Here is an 18,704-nt window from a genome sequence, read left to right on the forward strand (position 1 = left end):
ACAAACAGTTAGGTCAAATGCATTGTAGCAGAAGAAAATAAATTAATGGTGAGGTACGAAATCTCTCACCGAAATATGAAAAAATGACTTCGTTTTTTAAGGCATGTGTAGTGCTTTCAATGACTTTTTCGCGTCAGTTTTTAATACAGAAAACGATATTCAATGTACGAGTGTTGCATGGGGTAATAAAATCCTCAACGGTATTCAAGTGGAAGATGTGGAGGTCCTAAATCTTCTAAAAAATGTATGTGCAAGCAAAGATATTTATCCCAGAGTCCTCGGGAAATGTGCAAATGAATTTTAATTAGACATCAAAACCTTTTATTTCATAAATTGTAATTAAAACAAATAAATAATGCTAAAACTCACCTTCGTCTAAGTCGACATCTTTCCCAGTTATTTCTTTTACCTTAGACCGTATAAGGTGAATCCTTTCTTGTTTCAGTTCTTGAGCCTTCACTTTAGTTTCTTCGGTCAGTTCAGCCAAGTCTTTTGAGATGGTGGTGTTGAGTACCTGTGGATGAGGATGACGTTGAACGAAAAATCTTTCGTCGGGCGTCGGCCCAAAACATGTACATTCTGGATCAGTATCATGTAAGTTTCTTCCGCGATAATATTCTTCTTGCACTTTGTTTTGTTCTATATAGTGAACACCCGGATATCGTTCTCGAACGCGACTGCGGCGTCGTGAGCTGGTGTACTCTTCGTGTTCAGGCGTACTTTCCTCAGAATCACTCACATTTTTGCATACGTTTCCCATCACCCAACCTGGCAATGCCGATTGCTTTATTAAACTTGAAAACCGTAGTAGATTATCATTGTACTGTATGGTTGAATCGTATTCGGAGAAATATTCATGTAACAACCAAAGATGATATTTCGTTGAGCGAACATGACGATGGTTAGAGTGGATAGTTACCTTCATGGTTTTTGGAATACCAACATTGAAATGGGCATCATTATAAGGTATCAGCAGCATAGCTTAACCCTACTTATATTCCATGCAATGAAGGCAGAAATACGCTTACAGCAGATTTTATAAATTTTGTAGAGCGACCGTAAAAATAAGACAAATATTATCGTATAATCAACGGGAACTATTTTGAAAAATGGCGATATCATTTCTGAAGAAAGTTTTTTCAAGTATTTCAAACTCGGATTCAATCATTTCAATTTGACAGATTTTGCCAGCGTTGGTTCTTAGTTCCGTGATATCAGAACCATTTGTTTGCCTCACTTATTTTCCAGTTATTTTGGAGTCAGAGATAAAGTTTGCCTTTCTGGGAATGGAAAAGACTTGGTATGCAATGCAAAAGATCCATCGCAGTGGAACTGAAAGTAAGTCATCATGTTTTTGTTTTCATCGGGGAACAGATACTTTTCTGAGGATTATCTAAAAAACGGCCAAACCTATTTGTTACGACGCGTCCTTGGCGAACGTTTATAATCGATTTATTGTCGAATCTCTCCTGGTACCACAAAAAACCGTTTTTGTTTTTTCAAGGATATCTTCTCTTTAGCTGATCGGAATCCCAACTGTTGGAGGTACGATGAGGTTTGTGCCGTGAAACGAATGAATGTACTTCTTTCTTCGTTTCCAGCAAACTGTGTGCTTAATGAAGTGTGCCACATCAATAGCTGGTTGCCCCGACAGCCAGCTTCATGGCGAAATATATTTCGAGCGCCGTTTCGCAAGGGGGAAAATAGCAAAAAAAAAAGATTTATCGGTTTTTACAGTGGCGCGGACTGTTACTCTCTGTGTTTGTCCCATCAAGCCATTTACGCATGTATTTATGCTACACGTTAAGTTTACGAGAAAAAAGAAATCAATCCTTTAAGCACTAAAAAATGCAGATTGGCAGTTGATAAGCAACGCTATGTTTTGGATGAATAGATTTCTATAGAATTGACACGTGAGGGAAAAGACATGAAACGACATTCTATACACTTTTTATGTAGTTTAATAGATATTATTAAAAAAAAATGTTATGATGCCTGATTTTAAAATATGTAATATGAAAAAGAAGAATGTTTTGAGATAGAATGTCGTCCTTGGTTACTAATTTTTTTTGATATTTAGTATCATTAAATGCATTAAATGGTAAAACTTTACGTGACGAAAATCAAAAGAGCATCAAATACAGAAGTATTTTAAGAAAATGTTGCATGTTTAAGAGAGTAGGATGGAGTTCAGATACATAATAAACAGTAGCTGCCTTGCATGATTTCGTTGATTAGATGTCTTGCCATTTGATCTTGTTAGAAGATTCGAAAATTGTTAAAATTATGAAAGCTGAGGATACAAAAGTGGATGACAATTAATTTGCTATTTTTCAGTTGTTCCGTGATGTTTATTTCACATAGGTTAGAGCCCAGATCTTTCAAACCGGCCGGAGCGGCTATTGGACGCCCTAACAAAACCAAGCAGAGCGAAGTGAAGCAGAGTGAAGACTTTTGCAAGTTTTCACAATCTACCTGCATGGCATCAGTTTCACTTGCGCGGCTTGTACAAGCATGCATGATCAAAATTCATTCAGTTTTCAGGCCACTTGTACAATAAAAATCCTTGCAAAAAATTCTCCAACAGACGTTCAAGCATGCTTGCATAAAAAGATGGAACATGAATGTTTATCAAGCTTGCAGTTACGTGCATAGCTAATTTTAACCATTTTCATGTCGTCTATTTATTCAAATGCATAAGATATTGTATCGATCAATGATGGCATTATCTTTTAATGGAAGAATTTAACTTTGTACACTGTTTTTGCGTATTCTAATGCAACGCTATAATGCTGAAAGAAATCACGGGCTCGATATCATTGTATATATTTTTTAAAACTTATTTCATGCATGCAAGACCGGTACAAATACAGGATGGTACAAAAGTCCTGACATGATTAGAAAAAAATATTTTAAGAAATCTATTGAAGATAGAGACAAACGGCTTGAAGCATTTGAAAGTAAAGGCTTCAAAGTTTTTTATAATTAGTACAAAATTTTTACATGCGCACTTTTTGTGACGCAGAAGATGGTAAGCCTATATAGCATTTCTTGCCATATTATTTGTTACATGGGTGTTACAAAGAATGGAAGTAAGGATGAAAGTAAAATGAATTGGAAATGAACAAAACTTTGAAACCTTCTCTTTTAAATGTGTTAAGCCGTTTGTCTTTATCTTTAACAGCTTTTTGAATGGGAAGGAAAAGCAGTTAAGTTATAATTATTGATTTTATTTCTGTTGGTCTGTTTACCCCAAACCTTTTAATTGAATTCGTGAAGTTTTATTTTTATTTTTTCACATCTGTACTCGCCGTACTTGCATTAAATTCTGGGTGGTTCAGGAGTCCTGATCAGTTTTGAAAAAAAAATATTAATAAAAAGCTGTTAAAGATAGAGACTTAATTTAAAGGCTTAAAGGATTTAAAAGAGAAGTTTCAAAGTTTTTTTCATTTCCAATTCATTTTACTTTTATCCTTACTTCCATTCTTTGTAACACTCATGTTACAAATAATATGGCAAGAAATGCTATATAGGCCTGACATCCTCCGCGTCACTGAAGGTGAGTGTAGAAATATTGTAGTGATTAGAAGAAAAATTGAAAAACCTTTTCTTTCAAACGCTTCAAGCCGTTTGCCTCTATTTTCAATACCTTTTTTTAAATATATATATTTTTCAAATCATGTCAGGACTTCTTTACCATCCCGTGTATGCGTGTGTACGCTTATATTGTCATTTCTATCAATCTAATGTTATTCAATCATTTTTGTCCAGAGCCAGTTAGGTTTTTACGCTCGTAACTTGCAATATCGCAGGATATTTCATGAAGAGTTTCCGGAAGCAATAAAAATTCTGCAATGAATTTTGAAATTAAAAAAAAAGAAAAGAAAAATGACAAGCAAAAAGAAAGAATTGAGCTGTGATGGTTTCACTCCCGTAAAATGAAAATAGTAAAAAATACGTTTTTTTCCTTTAAAAAAAAGACAGCAAAATTACCTCCTAAAAATGACGAATAAAAATTCGTCAAGATATCGATATTTCTAATAAAATTCTCAAGTTTTTCTTATAGTGAAGGTTCTACTTGCTATTAGAAGGACAGGTACGGACACACTAGAGATATGAGAACTTAGCGTGATAATGATGGATGGGATCTAAAATGGAGTGTTGATGGCAATGAAAATAGAAAAATTACTACTGAGACAATTATTGAGGACGATGGTATGGACGAGGGGATCTGCAAGAATTGTTGACAGATTTTTGGAGAAGAATGATGACAAGTTCATTGGAATGAGGAACATTTATCATTAACAAATGCATTTAATTAAAATATGAAAAATCTCCAAAGGTTTCAAATATTTCCGGAAAATCTTAGCTGTAAAAAAAAATAGATCATCATTATACAGCAATCGGTAGTATAATTGGAAACAGGGCTATATAGTAAGGGCTGTTTTACATGACGAGGCAGAGTCGGTACACGACTCTGTTTTTGCTGACGTTACGCGTGACGTCATTGCTCAAACTGAACCTAGTTAATTTTTGCACTTTGCTACCCTGTTAATTACGATAGTTTGCAATCACTGTCCTGCCTTTTTTACTGAATTATTTCCACAATTAACTTTTCGATTGTTATCATTAGAATTTGTTAATTTAGTGGCTTCCATCGTTCAACCATTAAAACATTTAAATAAGAAATTTTGCATGCGCGTATGAGGTAACTTCTACTGAGAATATTTTTCTTGGATCAATTTCAATTGAATCACGTATGTTAGTTAACTTTTATTGGGTTGATTGAAAGCCAACTCGGGCCTGATAATGTCAATTATATCTTTTGACTGTCCAATATTTTTTTTATTATCATTTTGTTTTCATTTAAATTATGTGTGGCTTTTTTAAAAGCCTTGGGCTTCGTTATTACCAATGCAACTGCAACATAAAACATTGGAAGCAAATAAAAAAAAAAATCCTAATATAAAATGTTTGAAATTATTATCAGTTTGAATACTAATATCATGAGACATTACACTTATCAACTATTTCTTGGACTTGACCCATTTCTTGGCTTTTAGATTATAAAAAGATTATAAAAACACCACACGCGCATACCCCTGACACTAAAACATCATAAACAAGAGATTACTTACTTACAGTAAAATAAGCAACTAAAATGTAAAAAAAAGCTATTCAATTCAACTGTATCGTGTACTGATGTCGTCTGCTAAAAAAAGTGTTTGAGCAGTGACATCACGCAGACTCTCACTGAGCAAAAGCGGCAAGTGCGACTTCAAAGGGATGAAACAACCCTTATTATACAACACTGAATTGGAAGAGCATTTGGTTTTCCGATTAATCAGGTACCTTTTATGCTGATTTAAACGGAGTTCGGAAAAGCACAGTTCTCAACTTTCTTCTTTTATACTTGCTGTGTCTAAGCATCTTGCATTTGAAAATGTTCGTATCGTTCATATTCCAGTCGTTGGGATTTCTTACACTACTTGCCCTCCGGTTGGAAATTTTTTGCCGTCCTGACGGCATAGTCTGGTCTAGAGCTCCTTACTGACTGACCTATGAGCCATCTTTGAGCAAAAGTATGACGCTATTATTACCGCTATAGTTAATCGCTGTTCTCTATCCTGCTTTGTTTCAACGATTTCCGAAACTTAACTTTGAGTGGCAATCCTGTTATTAGCTCAAAGATGGATGACGAGCCCGCTCTCTTTTATAAGTGCCTTAGACTGGTCATGCTCGGTTCGTTCTGTTCAATGGGTGAAATTTATTTTTGACCTAGTTGTGATATGTCACATTGCCGTGGGATATCGAAGGTACCTTATTTGTTAAGACAATTATTGGACTCTTCGAGTTGAATGAAGCCGATTTTTTTTTCTTTTTGATGGAGTGCAGGAAAATCACAGAGAAATGGTATTTGTGGAGGATTTCCGCATTTTTTCGATTTAAAATTGGCTAGTTTTGAAGTAAAAAAACAAATGGTTGAGTTTTTACGTTTTGATTGAGCCATTTTAATGGAAGAAAAAGTTCTGCTTTTTCAGAATTCAGTATGAATGTCATTAGTCAAAGCGTGTGATAGCTCCGACCAACAGCTCCAAATTTGATGTGACCAGGATTCGTACACGAATGTTCAGAGAGATATCACACTTGCGTTTATACTGAGGTTTTATCATATGTAATTCCTACGAAATGATTCCAATCCAGCATTTTTGATATTTGTTATTTTTTATCAAATTTACGAACCAAAAAAAAAATTAAAAGATGGATTGCAATGCGCTTATGTTTTTGTAATTTACTGAATCCTGTGTTTCTTGGCTAGGGATGCACTTAGATGACACTTTTAACGTCACTCTTTCATGATATTGTTCAACTCAGTGCAACTCATGGTAAAAGGAAGTTGCTTAGTTTTAATAAATAGTTTCTATGTAATAACGAGGATTCGATGAAGTTATGTTGCATTTAAATTCTACCGAAATTAAATTACCTTACGAATGAAAACAAGTACAAGCAAGAATATCGTTTGAACACTTATATATAGGTATGAAGTTTTTATTTTAACAGTTGTTGATGTCTTCTGATCATCTTCGTGTTGGATATCTTGAATTCACCTCTACAATTACTTTGGTAGAGTCAAGTGAATTATACTTTAACGGCAGAATTTTATTGGAAATGTGTAAGTGAATTAGATTTTTTCAACCTCTTGCATATGCATTTGACGAATATCTAAACAAAAAAAAATCACACATTGTCAAAGAAACGCTACCCAAAAATTACTCAAAATAATGGAAATATATATGATTTGCAGTTATATAAAGCCATCAAACATAAATGTTCATGTCCTATCTGCATCTACTGCTGGATAGTCTTTTCCTTTATTTATGAAGAGATGAATGTTACTTTGCAAAAATTTTCGATGACATTCGATTTGATTGGTTGTCGGTGCTTAAAAATGAAAGAGACTAAGAATATCCCCTTTTAAATTTTTGAACTATACTTATAGCTCACTTAATTCAACTCTCTATTGAACTTTTTTCTCTTGAGTTCAATATAGTTTAGAACACCGAAATTGATAAATTGAACTTCAGTATCAAACTGCATTTTTCACAAAATTTTCACTCATATTTATTTTTATTTCCGATCAGAATATACAATCGCTTCAATTAGTTTCGACTCACTCGTAAAATAAATAATGGAGTCAAATGGGACGCTGTTGCCAGAATTTTTTACACTATTTCCTTAACTAATTCTTAGAAAACTAATTTCTATTAAAAATACTAGCACCTTTGCCGAGTTGATATTGAAAATAAGAGAATAGACATCTATTCTATTGTATGAGCATCTCTCGCACTTTGCAAATCACAGAGTTGCAATTTTATACGAACACCTTAAAAAAGTATGAATTTTATTTGTTGCATAATTCGGGCATGTGATTCAAGAATGTCTGTCTATTCCACGGTGTATTGAAAAAAGGAAATACAAAGCAAACGTATGACTGACCTGATCAAACCATTGCCGAAGAGCTCCACATCGCTTGTAAGTCGTACGATAACATTCCATGGCATGATCGTACCTTTCCGTAGTCTGCATATCTGTGAAGATGAACGTTATGGCCTTGTAGGGAAAGAAAAGAAATTGAAAATAAAAGAAAAATATATCATATTCCATCGCATTCCTTCTCAAAACAAAATGTACCTCACTAGTTTATTATGTTTCATAACTTTATGAGTGATGAATTTGAATACAAACCGTTAGGTTAAATGCATTGTAGCAGAGGAAAATAAATGAATGGTGAGGTACGAAATCTCTCACCGAAATATGAAAAAATGACTTCGTTATTTGAGGCATGTGTAGTGCTTTCAATGACTTTTTCGCGTCAGTTTTTAATACAGAAAACGATATTCAATGTACGAGTGTTGCATGGGGTAATAAAATCCTCAACGGTATTCAAGTGGAAGATGTGGAGGTCCTAAATCTTCTAAAAAATGTATGTGCAAGCAAAGATATTTATCCCAGAGTCCTCGGGAAATGTGCAAATGAATTTTTGGTGCCAGTCGCACAGATTTACAGGAGTAGTGTTGCTGAGGGTATCGTCCCAAGAGATTAGAAGCTTGCTAATATTGTTCCAATATTTCAAAAGGGTAGCAGAGAACTGTGTTGAATTGTCGTCGAGTGAGTTTGACAAGCTCCCTCTCGAAAATTTTGAAAATTATCAAAAGGCAATTGGTGAAGTTGATGGACGAGAAAAATATATTGTCGGATAATCAGCGTGGGTTCAAGAAGGGGAAGTCATGTGTAACTAACCGCTTTTGTTTCTATGACCACGTGACTAAGGCTTTGGGTAAGGGCAAAAATGTAGATGTTGTTTACCTTGATTTCCAGAAGGCATTCGATCGGGTCCAACACGGTAAACTCTTGAAGTGTTTACACGAGAGGGCAACTTGCGGAATTGGATAGAATCGTGGTTAAGAGATAGGTCAAAACGGATTATAGTGAACGGGGAATTCTCTGATTGGACAGACGTCACAAGTGGAGTTCCTCAAGGAAGTGTGGAAAAATGTTTTCTAGCATTCAATAAAGCTATTATATGGTAACACAAAATGTAATAAAATCGCGATAAGTCGAATGTGCAGCGGCCGACAAAAACTTCGAGTTATCGTCAGTTTGCCGTATCGGGAATTCCGATTTCAGAGTGGGAAAAAGAAAGATTTATTAAAATAGCAGGGCTATTTACGAATATCGTATTAGTAAAACATGTCAAACTACTGGAGATGAAGAAATTTGAAAATGCAAGTTATTCTAATTTAATCATAGCCGATTTAATTATTGAATGAGAAAATTTAGAAATAAACTCGACGTACATACTGTATTATGGAAACGGGCGCATACATGATACTCATATAAATTAAACGAATTATAAATAAAGTGTATACAAGATTTACAAGATAATACTTTCTGCCAAATAATGCAGTGATTTTTGACCGACTCTCTCTCTTTTTTGTCCTTCGTAAGTGAGGAAGTCATTCACTTTTTGCAAGCAGACAAATGAATCCATTAGTAACAAGAATCTGCTAAAGCTTCTATTGCTAAATGCTGAATCCTGTTGGTAAATGATCAATTCTGTTGCTAAATGATCGATTCTGTTACTAAATTCTATTGGTAAATGCTGAGAAAATTCTATTACTAAATGCTATTTTTTAAATTTCTCTCATTCCCGAAAACTTAGACATGGAGGGAAAAACATCGAGTTAAGGGAAAATTTTAACATTAAAATACGGAAAAAGTTCTGGGGCTGAGGGAAAACTTCGACATAAACAGATATTTGAGTTATCGGTGTTCGACTTATCATGGATTGACTGCAGTTTTTTTTATTGACTAATATGTGATGAAACTTTAGCTACAGGAAGATGAAAATTTTTGATTTTTCTCATTTCATCTAAAGAAAATGTGATCATATATCACCTGAACAAAACTTATACATTTTTAAGCTACATGCTCTTTTATCTGCTGAAATCGAGAAAGTGTTGTAAATTTTCTAATTCTCTTTCAAAGTTTATATGTGGTTTCATGGTAGTTTTATTGCCCACTTGGAGATAAGAAATATATTTTCTTGTTACTAAGGATTAATATGATATGCTTGCAAATGGGGGAGACTGAATTATGCATTTTTGGGGAGATAAGTGTTCTTTCCATTTTCTGAAGAAGACAAAAGGTAACATCCACGTACCAGTAAAGTATACATGCATACAGATGTGCCTTTTGTAGTACCAAAGAGAAATCCCACTGAACAATTGCTATGTGCAGTAGGCCTACTTGTAAAGAGCCACTGTGTTCTTATCATAGAAGGGTGTCATATAATTTCACAAATTTCATGATTTGTAAAGGTAAGTAAGATATATAAAAGAAATAAATTATGAAAAAATATGAAATAATATGAATGAGAATTTTGTGGACAAATTTTTATTGAGTTATTCTAGATAACTTTCTGTACTTTATGATTTTATTTCGCAAATTTCTTTTACGTTCAGTATCGGTTGATACAAAGTCGTACGAAATAGAATCAGAATAAATACTAGATTTTTCATTACATTTTCAAATAACCTAAAAGATTTTGAAAAAATGTTCATCTTTTTATTAATATTCATCAATGAAATGATAGATAGTTATCACTATATCCTTTTGATGTAAAACATCTTGAAAATTCATCAATATCGTGTTATGCAGGGGCGGTGGTTACACCGCTAAACCACCCCCCACCTCCCTTCTGAACGATGCAAAAAAAAATTGCTCACCATATTTCGTATTCATAAGGCCCGGACATTACATTTGTCAAGTAATTTCATTAAATATTGTAGAAAGTAAAAAACGCCCATCAAAGGGTTAAGCAAACATTAGAGTTCCACATCCCTAAAATGTTAATACTCAGATAAAAATCAATCAACATGATACAGTGCTGTATTCTTATATTCAGAGTAAAATTGTTTTTGCTTTTCTGGCAAATACAGTACAGTCTGAAAGTGGCTGTCAGCTTCATTTAGTTAAATGAGTTGTTTCTTGTACTTTTCAAGCTTGTGTGTGTAGTAGTCAAGTGGTCGAGTTACCGTTGTATAACGTAAAAATATTTATTTGCACTAGTTGAAATACCTTGTTCAATGTATCGATTTCTTCTTTAGTACAATATGGAAAAGTGATGGTTTCCAAAAACCTGTGAGCGCCTTCCAAATTTTGACTTGAGGCTACGAGGTTATTCCGAGTTTCGGCTGCGCAGATATACCGTTGTTCAACGTCACTATAAAGGATAAAAAAAATTGTGTATTAATAGTTTTCTTTTTTCATACAACGTTTTGAACATATTTAAACGCAATAGCAAAATTTTTGAAAAAAAAAACCAAAACAAAAAGGATAAAAATAGAATAACAAATAGAAGCAAAACCATGTCAAGAAGTGCAATAAGGTTGGCTCATGATAATTATTTTTCAAGACAATTATAAAAGTAAAAATTTCAACTCTAATTAAAAGTGTGTATCTGACTCTGGTGAAGAATAATACAGGGTGTCCCATCAAGACCACCCAAACTCTGCACAGCCAGATTCGTCGCTTGGAATACATAAAAAATGTCCAAAGGACAGTACATGTACGACCCATAGTTTTCGAGAAAAATGCGAAAGAAAAGTATGTGACGTCATATCTTGTGCAAGGAAAAAAACTTTAATGGAAACATGAACATCTCTCTCGGTATTTGCATGTTTAAATGTTCAAAATGTCCACCGCACATATCACTGCATGCGCATCGTGAAATGACGTTCATGTTTCCAATAAAGTTTTTTCCTTGCACCGGATATGACGTCATACTTTTCCTTCGCATTTTTCTCGAAAACTATGGGTCGTACACAGGTACAGTTCTTTGGGCATTTTTTATTCATTCCAAGCGACGAATCTGGCTGTGCAGAGTTTGGGTGGTCTTGATGGGACACCCTGTATAGTAGCATTATTTAGTGTTTCAGAATTTAAGTACAGTAGACTTTCGATAATTCAGCTGTGCACTAGTCCCGCGTTTTTTAGGCGGGTATTCTTCGAGCCTCCAGAGAAGAAAAAAATTGGCACTGCATGTTTTTTTTGCGCAGAAGTTTGGATCATTTAATCCTTACAGAGTCAATGACGAGATATCTCGTCTAAATTGATGCGCTTTATTTTGGTAATCCCGAAATATCTCGCCTTCTTAAAACTCTCTCATTTCGACAATCACGAGCCCAGCTACTGCGTTACTCCCCAGCATAGCGCAACCCCCATGGGTAAAGGCAAATATCCCGAAAAGGTCAGAGCCCGGGTCTTGTCTGGTCTGACACCTACTGCGTTGAAGCTGTCTTTACAGTCAAACATGTTTTTCATCTCCCTTCAACCTGTGAATCAACTGCCAGTGGGCGGAGTCAGCTTTTGTTCAAAGTCTGAAAACAGAACGAGGGAGATGATATTTTTTTATTAAGTTTCGAGGTAGTACAGGATAATGCGTACAGCATAAATAACAAAAAAACGATACAGTTTTTCTCTTCCTTCTTTTATTAGTACTTAATATTATTCCCATTACAAATACCTGGGATAATTTCTGCGGACCTCTGTTAGAACCTCCGCACTGATTATATATTTGGAAAATGCTTCCAAAAACTTGTTTTCCTTCGTCGTAACTTTAAATAATCCACCCTCCATCTCCAACATCTCTGCTTCCAAACTTATGCCCTTCTTGCCCTCTCCTATGGCTGTGAAATTTGGGATCCCCATCCACAAGCCAATACAGATAAGTTGGAATTTACCTAAAATAAATCTACCCGCTTTATTTTAAACTGCTGGTCTTCCTCTGCTTCCGTCACAACTTAATATTCTACCGCTTACCTCCAGTCGATATATCGCTCGACTAACCCTACTTTTCAAAATTATCCACGGCTATTTTATAACTTTTTCACTTCCTATATTCTAATGAAATCGTCACATTTTTTTGATAGACTCAATCACTCCCAAAAATTGAAAACTTTCCCTGCATCCACAGATTGCTTCAAATTAAGTATTGCCTCGAACAATTATAGATTGGGAACAATCTTCATCAAATACAATAAATTGTATAGATTGTACTTCGATTTCCGATTTTGTATGTAGCATCAATCGTCTCCTTTGTCTAATCCCACATCACCGCATTCTCTTGTATAGGCTTCGGCCAAACAATATTGTATAAATAAAATAGAATTATTATTATTCTCGGTAGTGCAGTAGGGAAGGCATTTATCAGCTGCACTAGATCGGAAAAAAATATTCGTCTTGAAAACAGGCGGCATTTTTCAGAGGATTTAGTGATTTCCACTGTGGTATTCATAAAGCGGATCAGGAGAATTTTGAAAACCGCTTAAAGGGTTAGATAGTCGTCTTTTTTGATTAACTTTCAGCAATCCGGCACACCCTGGTCTGATATGAGTTGGATTAGTGAAAGGCTACTGTACGATGATTGAAGACAGTAAAGATTACTTTTCAGGTACACTTGAGAGCTCTCTCCATTTCTGAACTGCCAGCCCGAGTTGATGGCATCCTCGTTTGACCATCATTTGGGCTTGCTTCCACTTGAAATGAGCTTGGTCGACGTGTTTTTTTCTCTCAAGAAGCAGCTCCATTTCTTTTTCTAGACGATTTTCAAGACTGCTTCCATAAGCTCCTCCAAACACGTTGTCTTTATAGTGTAATAAATAAAATTAAATCCCACAATCATATCCAATAATACAATATACATAATAATAGCTAAATAATAAAAAAAGGAATCTTATTTAATTGCTCCTGTTTTTAACAGAAAAAATGTTATATGTATACAGGGTGCACTGAGTCCAAATTCGGCCTTTATCCATACCTGTATGATAAACGGTTGATGAGATAAAGGCCGAATCAGGACTTTCAGGTCACCCGTATCATGGCCCCCACATCCTGCAGCAGGATCTCTAGCCTGGGATGTTTTGCAGGCCCCCAGACCAGACTTTCACTGGCCCCTTTATAGTGAATTTATAGCGTGAGAAAACAAAAAAATTATGAAAATCGCCACGGCCTCCACGGATGGAGCCCTGTCGCCCCACCCTTGTGGGGGCCATGCCCTGTATATGCATCTGACACCATGAAATTTGTTCGCATTATTAATATACATACAGAGTGTTTCATCGAAATTATCTGAGAGGAATAAAAATTCTACGGCTCATTTTTAAATTCCTATAATAATTATAGGCGAAAAAAAGGAAATTTTGCTGCGATGGTTGAACCACCCAAAAAGTAATTATCAGGTGAAACACAAAAATGCAAATTTTCATACTGCCTCTAGTCAAAAAATTGTCGAATAGTGAAATTTGTGCTTTTCTCTGTCATATATATCGAAAGAAATTTACTTTGTAGCAAGTCAATGAAAATTCGCTTGCATATCGGTAATTGAAATTCCTGACTTTTGAAAATTTTTGCTGGAATGTTTCGAGACAGTTATTTTATCACGTAAAAAAGTGCCAAAAATCAATAGTTAATTAACCAATACCTGATAAATTTTCTTTCGATTGTTATGTGATTAATTGTTTTCGGTGTAATAAAAAGAGAGGCACAAATTTCACTACTTGACAGTTTTCTGATTCGTGGCCGTATAAAAATTTTGAGATTTTTTTGTATTTTTTTCCAATAACCATTTTTCAAGGGGGTTAAACTGTCGAAAAGCAATTCTGCTCTCTTTGCTGATCATTTTTTCATATTTTTCTTGAATTTTAAAATAAACAGCGGAATTCATATTGCTCGGATATTTTTGTCGAATTCTCCGTACTTATGTGTATATCACAGTATGTACTGAATGAACGGATTACATATTTTTCATTCATTGAATTTTTGAGGTAACAAAATACCAAATCACTGCGAAATTACAGTTGAAAATCTCGTGAAGACTCACCTAATAGATCATCACGTTTAGTATAAAGTTTCTGTAGCGTTTCTCCATCGGCAGTCAAAGTTTCAACTTCTTTCTTTTGTAGGTCTCTTTGATTTTCTGTGCTTTCGATTTCTCTTGTCAGTACTTCCTAGAAGAAATATGATATTTCAAAGTTATAAACATATCAGGTAGGCTCTAAAGTCTGTTATGTTCACAAACGAATTGGTAGTGTAATAATAAATATATTCCATCAAGGATATGATACCAAACGGCCTTTTAAATACAGGGTGGTTATAAATAAACTGACACTACTCAGACGTATGTAGCGCCCATTTGAATGGAGGTATTTTGATGCAACTTGGTAAATCGAGAAGCTATCCATACTTAGAATAAGACAACCATTATATTCTTTATGGGCATTGTATCATGTGTATATATTGTTTATAATTTTTGTGATTGTGTTTTTAATTGGGTTGCTATATTTTTGAAATATATGACATTCATATTTGTTATGGGTATCTTTTTCTCAGCCACCTCGTTGGGCATTTTGCCTGTTGTGGCGTTGTATTTGTATTCGTATATAGGATATATGGACCATGGGGAAAGAAAGATTCAATAAAAAAGTTCAATTTTTGACCACTAGGTGAAAAAGTAGCAATTTTTATTACAGTTACCTTTTCCCCATAATCCAAATAACGTATATACAAAGTTTCAATGAAATACGTCCACCACAACGGGCGCTACATAGGTCGAAGTAGTGACAGTATAATTCAACTGACACTACTCTGACTTATGTCACGCCGGTTGTGGTGGACGTATTTCATTGAAACTGTATATATGTTATTTGGATTATGGGAAGAGGGTTACTGTGATAAAAAGCGCCACTTTTTCCTCTTGTGGTCAAAAATTGAATTTTTTTTATTGAATCTTTCTTTCCCATGGTTCATATATCCTATATAGCAAGTTTCATCGAAATACCTCCATCAGAATGGGAGCTACATGTCTGAGTAGTGTCAATATATTTATAACCACCCTGTACTGTACCATATTACCTGCATACGTATGAATCATGGACAACTTTCGCAATGATCAGACTAAAACCTGTTGCATGTAATTTTGAGTGTACTGAACATGTACAGGAGTTAACACTAGTCGATGGGACAGAGCCTGTCCTTAGAATCTAACCATCCTTAACACCAGGTGGGAGAAAATTTTTTATAGGCTATACGTGGCTAATTTATCTCTCTCTTACCTCACTTACATCTGCTATGCCGGTTAATGGGTTAAGGCCAATAAAGACAAATATTTATCTTTATTGACTTTAAAGATTCTTTCTATACGCACCCCATAAGCATGAACATTGACGATAATTTCTTCAAAATATAGATTATTTTAGAAATCAGAGTATTTCACAACAGGTTATGAGGTTTCAATGGATCATCTCAAAGATATTTCGGTCACAACATGATTTTAAATTTATTTAGGTAAATCAGTGAATCTTGAGAAATTTTTTATTTGTGAATATGTGTTCGATACTAACAACCGTGGATGAGGCCTAGAGAAATCCTTCTAATAATCAAAAGTGCTAATTTATGAATCATAATTTCTTTCAGTTTTGTATCGTTTATTCGACTATTTTGACGTACACGGAGCATAGGAAATTCCCTTTATCCTGGAATAACTCGCGAACCGTTGATCCTAGAATTAATTTTAACGGACCCCATAAACTAACGGACAAACTCATTTTCTCATTATACGCTTCATATTCGCTCTTTCCCTTATTTTCAGCGATTTTCAAGTGAAAAATACCTCAACGAATATTGCACTTAAAAACATGGAATTTTTTTATTGGGCTCAGAAGAGACAGGGCAACAACTTTCTAATTTGGTTTTAAGGACAGGGTGACCAAATAAAAAGTTTTTTATTTTAATTTTAATACAACTTGCTATATGAATGACGTATCTGAGGTCTACAAGTTAATTGGATACTTTTTTTAATTGGAAGTATGCTTCTAGGATTAACGGTTCGCGAGTTATTCCAGGGTAAAGAAAATTTTCTATACACCATGTGCATTAAGATATCACATACACATATGGAGGTCTTAAAAAAATTACCGTGATAACTCACCAGGCGATTGAGAATATCAACGTATTCTTGTTCATCGTTGTTAAGTGAATCGCCTTCTTGGTTCTTCGATAAAAGAAATTCTTTGACTGACTGTCTTCTACCTTTCTTGTTGACCGCATCTTGAAGACGACTCCTGTGATCAAATACACTGGTGAAATAAATTAAGAGAATTTGCATATTTTATCGAATTTCAAGAAAAGAACTAAACTGAATGTAAAACCACTGCTTCTAGACAAAAATGCAAATCTTGTACGTCAAATACGTAAGCGTACACGTGTGTGTAGGCGGAGCCAGTAGAGAAACAGGCTTTATAAGCTTTATAAACGCGCGTAAGTTAAAATGCATTTCGTTCGCTAGCACACCTCTGCGAATTTCTCGGTGTTATTTTGCAGCAATCGGTTAATTTCAAATTGTAACAGTAAAAATGAGTAGCCATCAACGTTTAGATGATGGAATGAGGTGGGGAGGCTAGAAGCAGGCCAATCTCAAATCCAGATTTGTAGAGAGTTCAATTTAACGCCCAGCGTCGTGTGTAACTTATGGAAACAGTTCCAGGATACCGGATCCATCGAGAGAAAGCCTGGGCAAGGTCGTCCAAGAGCCACGACAGCCAGAGAAGATCGCCATTTGTCGATTATAGCGAGGCGTAACAGGAGTGCTACAGCTTCTCAGCTCTCTCGTGACTTGTATGCAGCCACAGGAACCCGTGTATCAAGGGTGACTGTTTCCAAAAGACTTCATGGGAGAGGGTTGTTTGCAAGAAGACCTGCTGTTTGCGTCCCGCTCACTTCTACGGACAGGAGAATCCGTTTATCATGGTGCATAGAGATTGGAGTATGGATCAATGGGCGACCGTTCTCTTCACTGATGAGTCCCGGTTCAGCCTAAGCACCGATTCTCGCCGTACGTTCATATGAAGAGAACCAGGGACCCGCTACCTACCCTCCAATGTCCGCGAAATCGACCATTATGGCGGAGGAGGTTTAATGGTCGGGGCAGGCATCATATTGGATGATCGCACACCTCTCCATGTCTTTGAAAGCGGCACTGTGACTAGTGTGAGGTATATGGATGAGGTCTTGGAGCCCTATGTTCGGCTTTTCAGGGGTGCAGTTGGCCCTGAGTTCATTTTAATGGACGATAACGCGAGGCCACATAGAGCTCTTCTGCTCGACGATTTTCTAGAGAGTGAGGATATTCGCCGGATGGATTGGCCAGCCAGATCTCCAGACCTTAACCCTATAGAGCATGTCTGGGACGCTCTGGGGAGGGCAATTGCAACTCGCAACCCCCCTCCGGGAACCATCCAGGGAATGAAAACAGCGTTGCTGAACGAGTGGGACCAATTGCTACAGGAAATCATAAACTACCTTATTTCAAGTATGAAATCACGCTGCGAGACCTGTATATCTGTAAGAGGGGACCATACACCATTAACCCTATTAACCCATTTTTTTGTTTATTCTGCAACCGCTGTTTCATACCTTCCGACTCCAACGAGTGTTACGCACGATCATGCGTGTGTATTACAATTATTGAATGGTTATTTGTTTTGTATTGTATCAATGTATGTACATATCAAATTTCATTAAAATCGGTACAGTAGTTCTAGAGATAATCGACCAAGTCTCCAAATTCTCCTAATTTCTTACACCAGTGTAATAATACGTATTATGTAACATGGATCATTTTTGTGGGTTAAATTGCCAAGAAATAAAATTCCAATTTCTTTCGAGCTGTCCAGGTTTCGTCAGAGCCGTTGACTTTTTTATCGATAAATTCGCAATATGTGAATAATCTTTATTACCCAGTCGACTTTTTTTGAGTGTATATTTTGTATTTATGGTATTTAGAGTAGTTTTTAGAGCAAACAGTCTTTTCTCTCGTGTATGTTTAGTGGAGTGAATTTATATCACAAATACACCTGTGAATTTTTGTGTCTACCTAAATATAATTTTTATATCATCTTATCTTACCCTTGAATATTTTACTTGAGTCCTGTCTAGTATTTGAGAAGTATTTGTGTATTATCAATATTTCTTATCAAATTCCGTACAATCCTTTAATACGGAGAATAGCCATTTGCTCTATATTTAGAGTTTTATCCACAAACTGGTTTTTGACTCTAACAAAAGTTAGGAATAACAATTTATCT

The 18,704-nt window shown here is 35.4% G+C and overlaps 1 protein-coding gene across 2 annotated transcripts in view; it reads right to left on the bottom strand.

Moving 5' to 3' along the window:
• synr (BH3-only protein sayonara) overlaps window positions 1-18,704 on the bottom strand; it is a 41,153-nt gene that overhangs the window by 13,055 nt on the left and 9,394 nt on the right. Inside the window, exons 5-10 of one of the 2 annotated variants that reach the window (XM_089238995.1) lie at window positions 16,550-16,682; window positions 14,444-14,570; window positions 13,009-13,207; window positions 10,642-10,786; window positions 7,498-7,611; window positions 370-514 (exon numbers count right to left, since the gene is read on the bottom strand). In XM_089238995.1, coding sequence (XP_089095121.1) covers window positions 370-514; window positions 7,498-7,611; window positions 10,642-10,786; window positions 13,009-13,207; window positions 14,444-14,570; window positions 16,550-16,682 — 863 coding nt within the window. Of the gene's footprint in view, window positions 1-369; window positions 515-7,497; window positions 7,612-10,641; window positions 10,787-13,008; window positions 13,208-14,443; window positions 14,571-16,549; window positions 16,698-18,704 lie in introns of both variants that reach the window. The other variant, XM_089238994.1, reaches the window with a different exon arrangement.

Source organism: Pholcus phalangioides, unplaced genomic scaffold (assembly GCF_987345545.1).
Source record: "Pholcus phalangioides strain wild (caught in Gottingen) unplaced genomic scaffold, Ppha-v1.0 ptg000011l_1, whole genome shotgun sequence".
NCBI lineage: Eukaryota > Metazoa > Arthropoda > Arachnida > Araneae > Pholcidae > Pholcus > Pholcus phalangioides.